This window comes from Panthera uncia, assembly GCF_023721935.1.
Source record: "Panthera uncia isolate 11264 chromosome B3 unlocalized genomic scaffold, Puncia_PCG_1.0 HiC_scaffold_1, whole genome shotgun sequence".
In the NCBI taxonomy this organism is placed as follows: domain Eukaryota; kingdom Metazoa; phylum Chordata; class Mammalia; order Carnivora; family Felidae; genus Panthera; species Panthera uncia.
The window spans coordinates 4519461-4537145 of NW_026057582.1; the positions used below are offsets into that span (position 1 = coordinate 4519461).

At 51.7% G+C, this 17685-nt stretch overlaps 1 protein-coding gene across 4 annotated transcripts in view; it reads right to left on the reverse strand.

Annotated features, from left to right (window-relative positions):
- WDR25 (WD repeat domain 25) overlaps positions 1-17685 on the reverse strand; it is a 137590-nt gene that overhangs the window by 118920 nt on the left and 985 nt on the right. For 2 of the 4 annotated variants that reach the window (XM_049612155.1, XM_049612153.1), the window contains exon 2: positions 14260-15100. In XM_049612155.1, the coding sequence (XP_049468112.1) occupies positions 14260-15066 (807 nt within the window). In that variant the 5' untranslated portion in view covers positions 15067-15100. Of the gene's footprint in view, positions 1-14259; positions 15105-17685 lie in introns of those variants that run through there. The other 2 variants (XM_049612157.1, XM_049612154.1) reach the window with 2 other exon arrangements.

A 17685-nucleotide genomic window follows, 5' to 3' on the forward strand; every position in this document is an offset into this window, starting at 1 on the left:
CCACATTCACATGACTACCTTCCGGAACTCCCAAGCAGGAAGGTGACACAGAACCGCCCCAGAACACAGAGGCAGAAAAGAGTGAGTTCAAACACCAGCTCTGTGTTCAGGAGCTACATGCCCCTCAATGTCCCTCTCTGGTACTCAGTTTTTCTCATCTGTAAACCGGGCACGAGGAGGCCACTGCCACTGCTGCTGTCAGCTTACATGATGAAGGGCTCGCTACATGCCTGGTACCCTCCAAAGAGTTCCCCACAATTTTCCTTGTTTAAACCTCAGACAAGTGAGGCGGATGCTATCATTACCCCCACTTACTGATGCAGAAACAAAGGTCCCAAGACTTCTGTAACTTACACAGAGCCACAGTCAGAAGGAAGGGGCCGGGGCTCAGGCCCACAGGGGGACTGTCCTGTGCCCCCGCTGTCAGTAAATGAGGCACAAAGGCCTGGTGTGGCCCCCGACTGTGCAGGCCTACAGCCCACAACAGGACCAGCCTGGATCCCTTCAGTGGACACCAACACTGCCCAGACCTGCCGGCACAGGACCCTCCCTGCAGCATGGCCGTCATGCAGCACAGGGCTAGCCTCCCCACCGAGCTGGCTACTCAACTCCTCACCTTCCGAGACCCAGCTCAACCTTCCCCTTCCCCTTGTGCCCTGACCCCAACAGACCCACCCTACTCCCCACTGCATGCCCAGACCCATCACAGATGGCCCCTGGAGGGCCTGTCACATTTTTACGCCCTGGTCCGTTTCCACGCCTGGCCCCCGTTAGCTTTCTTGCCAGCAAGGGTATGGCCGGTGCCCTCTGAGCCCAGAGCCTGTACACAGCCCAGCATTTCATCAATGACTGGACCAACGGACGACCAAATGAAGACAGAAGCAGAGACACCAAGTCTCCTGGCACAGACTCCAAGGGCCATTTCTCTCACACACTCTGTGGCACCTGATCTCTGGGGCCCTCACTGCTCGCTCACACACACACACACACACACACACACAGCCTAACACAAGGCCCGAGGGATTCGCTGGCCACACAGCAGTCCAGGTCTACCGTCCCAGCCACCAGGAGCCAACATCACACTGCGGAGCCGCGAAACAGGAAGCCACATCTCGAGGAGCCCAAGTTCCTCGACGGGCCTGCCGACGTCCAGGGCATGCACCGTATTACGTGTTCAACGAATCAAGGTTACCGGAGGCACACTGCATTGCAAGCCTCCGTGCTTAAGAACTTGGCCTAGGAGGCAATTATAGAATAAACCCTGGCTTGAAGTTCTTGATAACACCTTCCATCTGTAAGGGCTTTTATAGTCTACACGGTGGCTTCACACGTCTAACCTCGTCTGATCCCTTCAGCCCTGTGAGGTAATTATTTCACAGATGAGAACGTGGAAAGCCCAGAGAGCTCAGGGAGGCGACGTGCCTACCTCATCCGAGTGCCCACGGCGCGCCGAGCGTGGCGCCGGGTCAGGCTCCAGCCCCCGAACTCCGGGCCGGGCCCGGGGCTCTGTCCGGGACAGCAAACAGCCGCCAGGGCGCACATCATCCCAGGAGGGCCCTTAGAGTCCCTGACCCCTGCTTGCATCTACTTCCCGGCCCACGGGCAACGTGGGCTCCCACCTGCGCTGAACCCTTCCATCCCCACCCCTTCCCAAGGAATCCGCTCCCCAGGGGGACCGGTCCTGAGTTCTGGAAAGTTCTTCCTCACACGACGCCAACCTCTTCCCCCGCAGTTTCCACCATTAGTCCTGCTTTTGCGCTAGGAGCGAACCAGAGTACAACCCATTCCTCTTCCTACCGCAGCCCCGCCGGCACCTGAGGACAGCCACCGTGCTCCCCCGCCTGTCCCTGTCACCAGGCCGGCGGCATCATGGCAAGACTCCAAGGAGCCAGGACATTTCAAACACACTTGAATGAGAGCAAAGAACACGGAAAGAGACCAGGACGAAAACAAACAACTTTTCTAACCAAAGGTTACAATGAAAATGTGTTTTATTTTGTGTTTCTGTACCTTTCAAAATAACACTTCAACTAGTTCAGAAAGAGACCACTTGTGTTTATAAAAGCTCTTCAGTTTTCCCCGCAGTTGTCGGGCTGTGTAAACACACTGTGAGCAGGGAGAGAAATTGCTCCTTGTGATACTGTTAATGCTGGCTTGTATGCGAATTAGAATTCTAAACTCAGCAGGTTAAAAATGTTCTGAAAGCAATTTTGGTGTTAGTCTAAATAATTATAGATCACATTCACTTAGAGAAGGGCCTTTGCCCCTTCGGGGCTCCAAGGGAAAATTCTAGGCATGATAGTTAAGCAAAATAGTTGGCTATTACGCAGGCTCTGCAGTGGCAGTGCAAATTGGTATAATCCTTTTGGAAAGCAATCTGACGGGAGACGTATCTGGACCCATGAAAACGTACAAGCCTTTGACCCAGCAGTCCTACTTCTGGGAATGAATCCGAAAGAAATAATCCAACAGAAAAGGATTTCATGCATGAAGATAACCACTTCACCATTATCTATAATAGCAAAAATTAGAAACCACCTAAGTGTCCAAGGACGGCTAAGTAAATTACAGTTAATCAACTCGATAGAGCATCATGGAACCAGCACAAATTGACGGCCCTGCAAAGACACAGAGGCGGCTGGTGGCGCTGCGGCGGGAGAGACTGGGGGAGAATGTGACGTGGGAGAAGCAGGCTGCAAAAGTGTGTGCGCGCTCTGTGAAAAACACAAGGCCGTACGGACCAGAAATTGGTGGGAGCGTGTTAAAAGGATAATCACAATTGAGGTGTACGTTGGAATGGGGAGATTCGCTGCCGTCGTTTTGGAATGCTATCAAATCACCTTCAGGAGGGGAGAAGGGAGGGCAGAGGGAAGGGACGGCGGGGCGGGGGGTGGGCAAGGGAGGCCAGGGCCCTCCTGGATCGTGTCTTGGTCACACCGTTTGTAAATCTAACCAAGCAGGAGGAGGCAGCGACGCACATCCCCCAGAGCCGCGGCGTGACACCGTTATTAGCAATACGTACAGCCACCTAAAATGAAATTACAGACGCAGATAAACCCATGCTATTCAAGGCGTCTGCTTGGACCGTTTTACACTCTCTAAAGTTAGCGGGGACTCCAAAAAGCTGCTGTTTATGAGGGTTATTTTCCATCTGTATTTAGCATATTTGAAATCAAAACTGAGAACACTTAAAAATATTAACTTATGTAAACGTGACGCTAGGAAGCCCATTACATGTCAACATAAATAACATGTTTTATGAAAGATAATTATATTTTCCAAGACAAAAAACAAAATTCAGTGAGAAGGCACTCTTGACGTTTCTGCAATCTCCTTAATGGCTGGCTTAATACAAGACAGCTGGGTTCGCAGAGCCACTTCCGTATTTAATCTATTGTAACAGCACACGTCCCGTAGCCTCTGGAAAACTCCATGGACGCTCATGAGAGGGCGAGAGTGGAAACGGCAAACAACTTCTAGGTGCTATTATGAAAACAATTTTCACCCCCCTGGACCCCATGAAAGGACCCCGAAGACCCCCGAGGGGCTCACAGACCACACTGGAAACCACCGCAATGAGTCACGGCATTAAAACCCGGCTGCTGCAGTACGTGGGGGGAAAGAAGGGTTTAAAATTACACGGATAGTTGGAACTCAACCACGTTGCCTTTTATTTTCAAAGACTGGATGGAAATCCACCAAAAGTCTACAGTCGTTGCCTCTGGGTGCAGAGATAATGGACAATTTTTTCCTTTATACCTTCCTGTTTTTTCCATAGCGTACATGTATTTCTTTCACGGTCAGAAACAACATTTCATTTTTGAGGAAAGGTTGGGGCGGCCGTGGTGCACCCGTGCCCTGCGGAATAAGCTGGATGGGAAGAAGGTCGTTTTAAATCATTAGTAGCCAGCATCAGTGTGGGGGAGCGTCACAAAGCAGGGCTGCTTCTTAATATACCAATCGATCCCTGGCACTGAGCACACATTCATCACGGGGGGCACTGCCTGCCCCGGACCCACAGAAAGCCTGGAAGAGATGACGAGAATTGAAACTGGCTCAAGCTAATCACTGCTAGATGAAGGTCAAATATAGGTGACTATTTATCAGATCTCGAGATGATGGGGGAAGGCATGCCACGCTCTAAAGCCACAGGACAATTACAAAGGGAAAGGTCCGTGGACTTGACCACAAAAAAAAGTCAGGTTTTCTCTGTAAATAATGATAATAATAATAATGAAACACCAAAACTCAAAATCAAACAACACACCGTAGGGGGTATGGATATGATGACAGGTCAATACTGTTCTAGGTAAACTGACAGATAAGAGAAATACTACGACTGCAGGAGATTGATGGACAAGACCCAGGGCCACAGACACTTATTTAGCATTAACTAGGTGCCGGCTCGCTTCTGAAGGAGCTGCACGTAAATGGATTCATTTGGTTCTCACACAAGACACCACCCGATTAGTGAACGTTTAAAAAAGTTAATAATTCTACCGCTGTCAAGGGGAAGAAGACACGGTCACATTTACACATAAATGATGGCGTGTGTCACAAACGGAAGGCCACGTAGCCACTACAAAGAACAAAGTAGATCCGTGCACTCAGAGGAAAAGGTGTGCGCCAGACAGGAGTGGAAAAAGGCAGCCGGAAGCCACCACAGACAGCAGGACGTCTGCACAGCACGCACAGAGACCCCCGCCCTCTTCCCGCTCAGGTGCTGGAACGGGGGTAGCCGGGGCGTGAAGAGTCACGTCTGGGATACTGACCAGGCTACTCAAAACACCTAGAGGGGTTCCCACGTGGGGGTCCTGTCCTAAGCACCGGCCGGCTCATCACCCTGCAGCAACCTCCCTGTGGACAGGCCCCATCCACGTGAGTGTGCGTGTGCGTGTGCGTGCACACACGCACACGCACACACACACACCGAGCCTCTGGTCAGATCAGTGTTTCCGGGCCTCCTTCCTGAACAGGAATGAGCGGCAGAATGTCCCGCACATGAACCACAGACACCAAAACAAAAGAGAAAAGGAGGTGACAAGGGGCAGAAACATTTTCGAAAACACAGCAAAACTTTCAAAGAGCTCCAAGAGCTAAGAAAAGACCTTGTAAATATGCAATAAAAAAAAAATGACATCTTCTTCAAAAAAAGGAACATTCAGAAAACGAGAAACAGCTCTTGGAATGTAAAAATATGATAGATCAGAATAGAACACTTTCCTGAATATAAGTTATACTTCAGTAAAAAAACAGTTTAAGTATATGACAGCAGAAATACAAAAAGGAAAAAAAAAAGGATTGAAAGAGAAGGTGGAAGAAATTTCCCAGAAAAACAAAACAGAAAAAGGCAGAGAGATCAAAAACTAGAAAGAAAAGAAGGCTAGCAGAAGCTCTATACATCCAGGGATACACAGACCACCCAAATAATCAGAGTCCCCAGGTTGAAGCCCTTGACAGGCAGCCCAGGGGTACTGCCGTCTCTCTGTGGCCCAAGGTCCATGGCGGGGGGGGGGATGGTCCCTGATGCCTCACCCCGAGTGAGGGAAGACGGGCCTGGAAGCAGCACCAGGAGCCCCGGCTAGGGCCACTTTGTTGCCAGGTGCCTACGGCCATCTGGTCCTCCTGCTTTTCAGCCTGGGTCACAGCACGCGGGGAGGGACTTGAGGCGTGTTCTCTCTGATCTTGTCCCGTCGAGAAACCTGAGGAAGCTTGCTGGAGGGAGGCTGTGTGAAGGCAGGCTTCCAGGGTCCTGGGCTGACACCACTGGCCTCCCTCACATGTACTTCTGATCATACCCCGGTGCCCTCGCCCCTGCACCCCACCCCACTGCCCCCATTCGGGGGTCTCCGTCTGGAAGAGATGCCTGAGCAGAGACAGCAGAAGCTGCGAGGAAAGGCTGGGAGGCTGGACTGACTTACCCACCCCTCCTTTTAAGGGGTAAAAATACTAGCAGTTTGCAGGGGGGGAATAACCGTCACGTAATTTTTAAATGCTGCTTACAAAAACAAAGTACCTACAGTATAATTAAAGCCAGCCGATGCTCAGGGGAAAAGAATACTGAAAGGAAAAACTGCTTACAAAACATTCACAGTTGTTATGCTTGAGTGGAGGACCTACAATTACATTTTTCATTTCTACTTTTTTTTTTGGATTTTTTCCCAAAACTTGACTACTTTTACGATAAAACTAAGTTCAATCTAAAATAACTTTTTTTTTTTTTTTTAATCAAGAGGACAAAGCCATCACTGGGCACTAGATGGTGGCCTTTAAGAGTCTTCTGTGTCCAGGTTTTAAAAGCAGCAAGAAATAATTTACTAGACTGTCTCAATTCCTAACCGGGCCAATTTTGCAATCTGCATTTTTCAATTACATTAAAAGCATTTTCCCAAATTGCTCTATTCTTCCCTTAATGACACCGGATGAGACTGGATGAGGCTGGTTCCCTGAGGACAGAGTCTGCACCTTCACACGGCACTGTTTTCTCCCTGTCAGCATCTGGCAGGCACACGGCCCTGCCCCGGGTACAGTGAACTGTTACAGTTCAACGGAATGAAGTTTTCAAAGAGCAGACAACACAGTTTGGGTTCTGCCACAGTCTCCTTTTCTTATTCCTCCTGCAACCCAGGGGTTTTTTCTGCAAGGAGAAAGCTTGCAAGGCCCTTCTGGCAAGCAAACGGAAAGTGGGAAATGTCTCATGTGTTGGCCTCGGAAACGTTGCAGCTTTCATATGGGGGAGAGGAGTGTCAAAAAAAAAAAAACCCAACAACCTTCACTTCCCACGAAGAGAAGGTTCCAGCTCAGGATCTCACAGCAATTCCCAGAGGCTCGGCAGCCCCGCTGTCGGCCAGCCTGAGGCCCTCACTCCCACCCCTGGGACGACTGAGATGATCATGAACTTTCCCCGGACCGAAAATACACAAAAGGTGGGAAGGGAGAGGAGCAAACGGTGTCCAGAGGGAGAAGCATCGGAACACTTCCTACACGAGGCTCCAAGTCCACATGACCACCTGACCTCACTGTGTGCCCCGGGACCAGTGTGTTCCCCTCTCTGGGCCCCTGTCAAACGAAGACGGACCCAGATGAGCTCTGCACACACACACGCGCGCGCGCGCGCGCGCGCGCGCACGCACACGCACCACCCATTCTCTCCTCGCCTTCGCCTAATTACCCTCAGTGCACTGTTAATCATTCACTCCCCAAATACCAAACGCCCACCACCACAGCCCAACCCTCCTCCCCAGCTGTGCGGCTCTCATTTCCAATAGATTTGCCTCGTGCTTGGAATAAATTGCCAATCATCTGCATAATGCCCCACGACTCCTCACTCTGCACATCAAATCATTTCTCCACCTCATTTTGTAAAATCCATCAAGAATAATTCTTTCAAAACTGAAATAAACCTTCACTCTGGCACTTGAATCCATAAATTCCTTGTCTTTGAGTCTGAGATGTATTACTTTCTACAAAGCACATCTAAGATACCCTAATATAATCAGATCTGCTAACAATGATAAATCAATGGGATCCTGTAATACATAAAAATGCAAATCCAAACCACAGTGGAAATCATCTCTTCTCCTTATGTCCCTTAACAGAACCACAAGACTTTCAAGCTGGGACAGAGCCTGGGCACCACGTGGACAAGGGGCTATGCCTTCCCATCCTTTATTTTCAGAGGCAAAAGACTCATCAGAGTGTATTTGCTCTGACAGCTTCCCATCTTGTTTCTACACTTTGCCAGCTGTGTGACCACAGACAAATCCCTTAACCTCTCTGGGCCTCAGCTTCCTTGTCTGGAAAGTGGGAGTAAGACCAGCCTTTGCTTCACAGGCCTGTGCGAAGGGGAGCTGGAGAGTAGGGAACCATTCCTAGCAGATGACGAGAACTCAGGGATGGTGAGCTCTCTCCAGCCCCTCAATGGCACTCACTGCCAGAGGCCACAGAGCTGGCGAGCAGCACAGGGAGACCCCCAATCTGGGCCTTCAGCCTCCAGAACAAAATCCTTTCCTTCACACGCATACGGGAAGGGGGCCTGAGACCCATCTGAGCCTGGTGCCGACCTCGGTGGGTGCCTCCTCCTGGCCCCCAGACTCACTCCTGGGCCTCTTCAGGTGTGAAACCACTCCTCCCAGTGCTGCCGGACGCCCAGACACAACACGCTCTGAGAGCAGGCAGACTGCTGCCCGATTCACTTTCTTCGGTCACATTTTAAACGTGATCAGTTCAGAGACACGGAGCCAGCCCTCCGGTATATGCTTTCCAAATGTGCAGTTCAAGAAAAGGGAGTAGGTACAGGGCGCCTGGGTGGTTTAGTCGGTTAAACATCTGACTTCGGCTCAGGTCATGATGTCACGGTTCGCGGGTTCGAGCCCCGCGTCGGCCTCTGTGCTGACAGCTGGGAGCCTGGAGCCCGCTTCAGATTCTACGTCTCCCTCTACTCTCTGCCCCTCCCCTGCTCATGCTCTGTGTCTCTCTGACTCAAAAATAAATAAAACATTAAAAAAAAATGTTTTTTAAAGAAAAGGGAGGAGGTAAACAGCTTGGTACAAACAAACCCAAAAACTTTTTGAGTTTTAAAAGTATCTGTCTCAGGAGTACTGACATTGAAACGCTTGGAAAAACATGTATCCATAGACAGACCATTAAAAGATGCACAAACGCAAGAGTTACATTAAGTTGGAGAATTCCGAGTGACTCATCTTTTTTCTTTCTTTTTTCCCTAATTGATCAATAAAGGACCAGGGGAGTCAGGAAAGTGTTTCTTCAGCCCCTCCCATATGCTAGGCATCGAGCTGTATCTCCTCATCTCTTCTACATAGCAACAACCCTAACCAGCAGCCATTCTACCCATTTACCAGTGATAAAATGGGGGAATCAGAGAGGCAAGGTGATTTTTCCCAAAGTCACCCAGCTACCAAGCACCAGATAGGGAACAGGAACCCAGGAGTCTCTTGTAACAACAGCGCCCGAGGTTTGCCCATCTATTCAGGCTCCGCTCACCACACGCAAAGCCCTTATTAATTAGCGCAAGCCTGGGTATAAATCAAAGCCCATCTTAACTACATGAAGGCAGCAGAAAAGACGACACCCGTGTATAGCCATGTCCGCGGCAGTACTGACCATTTCAAAAACTAAAGCAAGTCATGACGGGAAACAACGCAGATATGACAAAGCCAAGTCTGGGATCGGAGACAGTCCTAAAAACACGTTTGGGGAAAGTTTTGAATAAGGCAGGACAATGCCCCTTACAAACAGCACAAAGGATGGTGGGGGGCGGGGGCAGAACCAAACCGGCACATAGTGTGCAGTGAGCCCAGCTCTGTAAACCCACGGGAACGTGGGGGTCCAGACCAGGAGAGGCCCCCAGTGCCAATGAGGCGCCAGCTCGGGGTTAGGATCAGCCACGGTTGCTGTGTTTGCCTTCGCTCCTCGTGTTCTCTGCACCTTCAAAGCTTTTCACAACAAGCTTTTATTACGTTTGTGATCCGAAAGGGAAAGGTTTAAGTATCATAGGGAAGCCTGTTATCGAAAGAATTCCTAAAGCAAACCATTTTGTAAAACGAACGAACACCTAATTCATACATTTTAAAATCCTTCTGTGCTTCAGAACTCCAGGATTTCGACGCATGGACGGTGGTCCCTGGAAGCAGGAAACATGTCACGGGCCTTTGAGAATTCATCCGGTGCCTAGCAGAGGGCTCCACGTGCGGGGCCGACAGTGGGGGCCGCCTGTGTTCGGCTGCAGCAGGCCATGTCTGTACTTCTTCCAAGGGCTTCAAAGTCTCAATTCTACCTTTACGTGCGGTGGGTATTCAAACGTGTCGAGCCAAATGAGGACACAGGGAAATGAAAAGAGTATATAAAAGGGTATCCGTGCTGGGATTACAACTGTGAGAAACAGATGCCTGCTACACACAGGGGCAGGAAGGGATCATCAGGAAAGAAAACAGAGCATCAGTGTGGAGTTATGAGTCATTGTTTTATTTTACTTAATTTCTCCAGCTGTAAATTTTTCAAAACCAATATAAGCATATTTTACAGCTCACAGAACATTTAGAACATATTAAAATAAGTATCTTTCCACTGTAATGTACCCAATTGAAATTTATGAATTCCAAAGCTACATTTTAAGGAGACGAAGGAACTGTGGCACTCCACGCTCTTTAGATTAATCAGATGGATTGTGTTGTTTTTCTCTTGATCAGAAAAGAAGTCATATTTCAGTAAATGTTACCTTGAATCAAGGATTCTTTCCCATTCTAGAAGCTTGAGTGAGCTTATAAGAAGTCTTACTGTGCCCCCTAGTGGCGAATAAAATCTATGCACTTCAGAGAAAATCCTTCCCCAAAGGCTGGAAATAAAATCCAAGAAAGATTTTTTCAGTCTTCACTGATCACTTAACATGTACAAAACTTTGTGCCAGGTGCTAAAGATAATATATAAATGGGTCTGGCACGGTTCCCACGTTCAAGAAGCTTAAAATCTACGAGGTGTAGCAGATCTGGTTCATGGCTACGCAGGCAGAAAGAGACGCCACGACGTGGTAAGGAAGGGACAAGACTCCCGGGGGGAGCAAACTCGGCAGCACGCGGCAAGTGCCTACTATGATGTGCCAGGCGCCGCCCCACAGAGCTCACGCCCAGAGTTCATCTTTTCTTCACAGAAAGCCAGCGAGGCACACAGAATTATCTTGTCTCCACTTTGCATTACGTTGGCCGAGGTTCGGAGAACTTGCCCAAGATCACGGAGCCAGTCAGCGGCAGAAGGATTCAAACCGAAGTGCCGTGACCCCGGCCCCCAAGCTCTTCCCTCCTTCCTGATGCAGGGGGGCTCAAGAAGGCACCCTAGGAAGGGAGCACAGAGCTGGGGCGTACCCTGTCACAGCACCTCTTCTAACCCTCTCCCCACCGTGCCTCCCGGCCGCTCTCCACCCGGGACCGGGCCGTGAGAAGCCGGGACTCCCCCCTGCGCCCACAGCCCCGTTCCCACTGGACGCTCGGCATCCACACCCCCTCCACCCCGTGGGCCCCCAAGGTCGACCGCGCCACGCAGCCCGGACACTAGGGGTGGGGAGAACACCATCCTGCCTGGGGCTGCACACCGGCTCCACGCGACTGACGACTCCCCTCTCGGGTTCCAGCCCTGCCTGCGCCTGGTCCCCGGCCGGTTTTCCCGGGCCGGCTCCTCCAGCCCCTGCCACGCATTCGTCGCGCTAACAAGTTGCTCAAAATCAGTTTGCCGAATAACTCTGTCACTGAACACCGTCAAATGCCTTCAAGCAGAGAGGATCCCGGCCTGCCCCTTTGCACGGACGGCTTTTAAAAGCCCTGCTTTTTCAAGACCCACACGAAGAACAGGGGAAGAAGAGACACCGACGCCAGCAGCCATGACGGCAACCGCGCTGGCCCCGCCAAGGGCAGTTCCACAGCAAACGGCCCCGACCCAGGTCTCAGTGAATCACCCCAAGCAAGGCTTTTCTACCGCAGTCCCTCGGCCCTGCCGCCTGAGCAGCTTCCCAAGCTGGGCCAACTGCGCCCCCTTCTGGTCACGAGGTGTCACAGCTGGTTGGCTGACGCGGCGTCCCCCACGGGGGGGGGGGGAGGGGGGTGGCAGGGAACGGGACAGAACATCCCCAGTGCACAGAACCTGGCACACTCATCTAGTCCACAAACACTCACTACACGACGGAACAAACACAACAGCCCAAATCAATGGTTTCACTCAGACGCGCTCTGTTTAAAAACTAGACTGGGGATGCCTCCGCTTAGAAAACCTCAACTTGGGCAAAAGTGATCCAGGCGGGGCCCACGGGGCCCCTCGCTGATGCCACATACAGACCGGTCCCCACAGGACTCCAAGCCCGTCCCTCCCATCAGCAGACACGACCCCTCGGGTGGGCGGGCAGGTGGCAGGTATCCTCTGGACCTGCTGCCCTAAATCCCTCCACCCGTCTCTGCCCACAGCAACCTGCTGATGAGCCGCCTCCTCCTCCAGCCCCTGCTGCCAAACATCTGCCAGACCGCCCCCTCCCCCCAGGGTCCTAGAAGGGGGCTGCCCGTGCCCCTCAGGTGGCCCACCCGTAGCCACACTCCCTCCAAAACTGCACCATGCGCCTGGCATTAGACAGGGGGCTGCAGACACATGTGCCTGGGCACGTGTCCCATCTCAGAAGTGCCAACTGTAGGTCTCATAGACTCGTGTGATCGGGGGGGAAACAGACTCTGAGAGGTTAAGTGTGTTGCCCAACGTCACAAAGCTGACCCTGAGCCCAGACCACCGTGACTCCAGCCAGACACGGCCTGGCACCACACAGGCCTACACGAGCCCGCCAGAAACCCCCCAGATGTGCTTCGGATGAAAGAGACAAGTCTGCACTTGGCCCCCCGCGGGCACAGCGTCTCAGGAAGGAGCGCTGAGAAGCCCCAGCAGCATGGGATTGAACCAAGCCTGTTACAGGGCACACTGGGGACACCGGAAGCCTCCTGAGCCCCCACCCCCATATGAAAAGCACCAAAGACCCGAGTGTAAAGTCCCTGGGCTTCAGACCGAAGGCAGAGCGCGGCACTGTCCCCGAACGACTCTGTTAGCCCCGCCAGAAGAGAACACAGATAAGTGGGCTCATGACCCAAACTGGTCACTCAAAAATGACAACCATACCCATCGATTTAGCTTATTTCAAAGCCTCACTGTCCTTAGGTTTCCTTTCTTCATTTCAGAAAACGCCTCCTAGGAGAAAAGCTCAAAACGTAATTCGCAAGCACAATGTCCTGGGCAGGATGGTTCCAGAACAGTAAGAAAATAGAGGGAGGAAGCTGACACTCACCGAGCACCTGGAGGGGTACCTAGCTCTGCGACAGGGTTTTGTAAGTGTTTCTCTCACCTGGTCACACGACACAGGTACGACTGTGCCCTTTACAGAGGAGACACCAGACCGGAAGCGGGGCCAGCCGACCTGCCCACCAGGTGCTCTGTAGCAAGGCTGGATCTGAAGCCATGTTCACTCAACTCCAAAGCCGTTTTCTTTCCAGGAAGCGTTCGTTCAGCTCGCACTTACGTGGCACCTATTGCATACAGGTGACTTCCTAGGTGCTGCTGAGAGCGAGGGGGAGGGGCTGGAGACAGGTCAGAGGAGGTGTGACGCACCCGCCGCACGACATACCTGAGTACGTGGGGTCTGCTCGCTGGAAGTCTACATGACATCAGGAGCTTTTAAGATAAGTAACAACGAGGGTCACCCGGGGGCTCAGTCGGCTGAGCGTCCAACTTCAGCTCAGGTCATGATCTCGTGGTTCCCGAGTTCGAGCCCCGTGTCAGGCTCTGTGCTGACAGCTCGGAGCCTGGAGCCTGCTTCGGATTCTGTGTCTCCCCCTCTCTCTCTGCCCCTCCCCCGCTCATGCTCTGTCTCTCTCTCTCTCTCTCAAAAATAAATAAACATTAAAATAAATACAATACAACACAATACAATACAATACAATGCAATACAATACAACAGGTAACAACGAGGAAAAAGAGTTTCTGTGGAACCCGGAGGTCCTGCACGGCATCTGCAGCCATCCCCTGGTCTGGCCCCTGCCCGCTTCCCTAACCTCAGGACCCTCACCCCCACCAGGCCCCTCAAGACTTCCATGCTTACAGCCAAAGACATCCTTCTGCCGCATCTCACCCCCTTCACCACATGAACCTTCCCCTCCTTCTGGAAGCCTTCACCAAGCCCCCCAAGACCGGGCTGCTGTCCCTCCCGGCGGGTTCACAAAGCACTTGCATCCCACTGAGAGTCTGGTCCTTACACTCCAGAGCCGAGGGCTGGGAGAGCCTCTCCCCTCGTCCACGGCCTCTACCACGAGGCCAGGGACCAGCACGGCGCCTGGCACGGAGTTGGCGAGGCTCAACACTCAACGTGGTTCACAGGGGCCCGGGACTCGTCCTGGGCCTGCTTTCCGAAACTCTGACACCCTCGCTCAGCGACCTCACCCACCCAGGGCTCCAGCGTGCCTGCGCGTCCTCAGTGTCCCCACAAGGGACAAGGACTGGTACCCTCTGGTGCCCTCGGCGAGGCGGCATCGGGGAAGAGCAGACAAAACGAACCTGCAATCCAAGGTGGGCCACTGAGAACACACTTTCAAACACGACGGAGAGAGTTATACAAATTTCCCCACAGAAACGTGCAGCACCCCTACCTCACTGTCGTGAAGAACAAAATACCCCGGCAGCTTACTCCCAAGAGCCCCTGAAGAAGGGGGATCACTCAAGTCTTACCTTGAAGGTTTTGTCCATGGAAGCTGAGAGAAGCATGTGACTCTTGGCGAAGACTGGACACCACTGAATGCTGTTGACGGGGCCCCTGTGGCTTCTCAGGTGGAAAAGCACTTTCCTGGGAATCGTGGTTTCTCGATACGGACTGTCCAAGTATGGCTCAATAAACTCGGACACTCTGGGGGCCACACAGAGAGGGGCCGGGGCACGCCCCACAGAGGGACCCTGTGCCTCCGTATCTTTACTCTCGCCTGTTTCTGTGCTTAATGCCTGCGACTGTCTTAATCTTTTGGGGGTGTAGGGCACGACACAGTCCTCACACCTTTTCCTCTGAAGAGAGTTGCCATTTTTACCTGGGGTTTCAGATTTGGTTTGGGCACGGGACGACGGGTCGGGGGAGTCGTAAGTTCCCCAGGAGAGTTTCACCTGCTTAAAGCGGGCAGCTGCCAGGGGCACATGGCCAGCCGGAACGTGGCTGGTCCACAGGGAAGGTCGAGGAGGCTTGCCTGTGGGGAAGGTGGCTTCAGGCTCTGTTCTGGGCCACCGTAGCCTCTGGCTGGGGCAAGATCCTGGGTCACTTCTCCAGAGCCGAACCAGGGGGAGACGATGGCCAGCTGGGTCTTCATGAGAACCGTGCTTTGTGGGCAGTGCTGCCCCTTCTGTCACACCTGGGGTTTCTGATGCAAAATCCTGCCCACGAGGTTTGACCACATCAGAGGTGTCCTTCACCTGGCCGGCAGCATTAAAACTTTCCGCAGGCTCAGTCTCAGCCTCTGACTCTGAGTCATCATAAGCCACCAATGAGGCCATTGAAGACAGTTTCTTGCTATCGTTGGAGGACAAACTACCTAAGACCAAACAAAGTCAAATGTCAGAAAATACGCATGGAAGAATATTTGCCACCACACGTAATTAAAAGAAAACATGCCATCTAGCAAACCCATGATTGGAAAACTCTAGGAAGAAACACATTAAAAAATGAGGGCTTTTTTGGGGCACCAGGGTGGCTCAGTCGGTTAAGTATCCGACTGGGGCTCAGGTCATGATCTCACGGTTCGTGAGTTCGAGCCTCACGTCGGGCTGTGTGCTGACAGCTCGGAGCCTGGAGCCTGCTTCGGATTCTGTGTCTCCCTCTCTCTCTCTGCCCCTCCCCTGCTCACGCCCCCACCTCTCAAAATAAACATTAAAAAAAAATAAATTAAAAAACATTTTTTTAAATGAGGGCTTTTCCACATACCAGGCATAACTAGAAGATACATATTTTTTTTTTCAAATGAAGACTATGGAATATCTGGGAATAACTTTGGCAAAAAATTAGCAAGATCTATAGGAAGAAAACTAAAACTTTATTGAAAGACATAAAAGAGGACCCGGCTAAATGGAGATAGGCTGCCTGGACAGAAAGATTCAGGACTTTAAGATGTCTTTCGTAAGATCAATTTGGGCCTTTGAGGGTAGGTCTGAAAATACTGAAATGGGAAGAGGTCCAGAACCCACCAAGTGGGAAAAGCACGTCACCCGTACCTTCCTCCACCCCTTGTGCTCCAGTCCTCCAGTCCCTCCTTTACCCTCGCCCCCCACTGCCTAGATATCCTGTCTCAACAACAAGCCAGCTGGGGAGACAGACCCACAACACAAGACTAGGGTGTTCAAGCAACCAATCCCCCCCAGTTTTGAAGGTGTGGTCTGAATCCCCCAATTTCACTCCAAACACACACTGACACAGCAGTGAATCTCCCCTTTCTAAAAGATTCTTCCTGGGACACCTGGGTGGCTCAGTCAGTTAAGCACCTCGTTTGAGTTCAGTCACGATCTCGCAGTTCATGAGTCTGAGCCCCACATCAGGCTCTGAGCTGACAGTGCAGAGCCTGCTTGTGATTCCATCTCCCTCTCTCTCTGCCCCTCCCCGACTTGAGCGTGCATGCTCTCTAAATAAATAAACTTTTTAAAAATTCTTTAAAAGATTCTTCCTGAAATTCTGAGCCATCATACACAATAAAGTCTGCCACCTAGTTTCTAGAAAGAAGTACTTCAGTCTGGAGTCCCATTCAATGTTTTTTTATATATATTCAATATAATTTATTGTCCAATTGGTTTCCATACAACACCCAGTGCTCATCCCAACAGGTGCCCTCCTCAATGTCCATCACCCACTTTCCCCTCTCCCTCAACCCCCATCAACCCTCAGTTTGTTCTCAGTATTTGAGTCTCTTATGGTTTGCCTCCTTCTCTCTCTGTAACTTTTTCCCCCCTTCCACTCCCCCATGGTCTTCTGTTAAGTTTCTCAGGATCCACATATGAGTGAAAACTCATGTAGGGTATCTGTCTTTCTCTGCCCCATTCAGTGCTTTTAAGACGAAGCACAGTCAGGAGGAAGACAGGGATGCCCAGCACATCCAGGACAGCAGATGGCGCAGTGGAGCAGCGCTAAAACTTGGCAACCCACCAACTTCCAAGAACGCCCCACCCTGCCCTACCTTACTGTACCACACTGAACCCCTACTCCCACACACGGGGTCAGGTCAGCGCCAGAGATTCCCTCTGGGTCCTCTGTTAAGCCACTCCAGACAGCCTACCACCCAGCTCTTCCCCTGGGCGGTGGGTACCAAAGGGTACCCATCACCTGAAGGGCCCCACGGCCTAACACGTTACGTCTTCATTCAACAAATGTCTGTAGCCTACCTCCTCCAAAACTTGCACCCCCACCTGCAGCCCAATCTAGGCAGGTAAAATAAGACTTCTATAACTGGCCAGCGTATCTCAAGCAGAACTAATGTAATGGACTAATTATAAACTAACGGACTGTGCTCCGCAAACAACTTGGCATTTCTGTTCTCTACATACTTAGCCTGGTCCTGAGGCCCATCCTGATGAGACCTCTCACCTGTCTCGGCTCCTGTGCACAGCACCACACACCACAGCATGCCATTCCTTCCTGTCACAGGGAACCCACCAGGTTCCCACCAGCAGGGTGTCTGTGCCCAGCCGTGAGATGGAATCCCGCCCACCTGGTTTTCTGCAGCGGTCAGCTTAAAGAAAAGAGAGGCCGATGGCTGGAATTTCAAAAGAGGTCTACGGCAAAAGATCAGGGAGTAGTGGGGCTGGGGCCCGTTAGCCCACTTCCTAACAAGGCAAGGCAGCAAGGACTGAATGAACGCAGAAGGGTGGATGATAAGGCTCCCAACACTACCTGCTTCGTGGACGCGTCGTTCATTTATTCGATATTGATGGAGCATGGGCTACTCACCAAGCCCCACCCCAAGCACACCGTAGCAAGCGACACAGTGAAGGATGCCCCGTGCTCACCATGCTCACATGCCGGCGGGAGAGACAGACCATAATCAGGTGAAATACAGGGTGTGACGTAGTACGAAATCCTAAGGAGAAAAGTAAAACAGGACAGTACAGGTGGCGGTGAGCTTGGGGCTG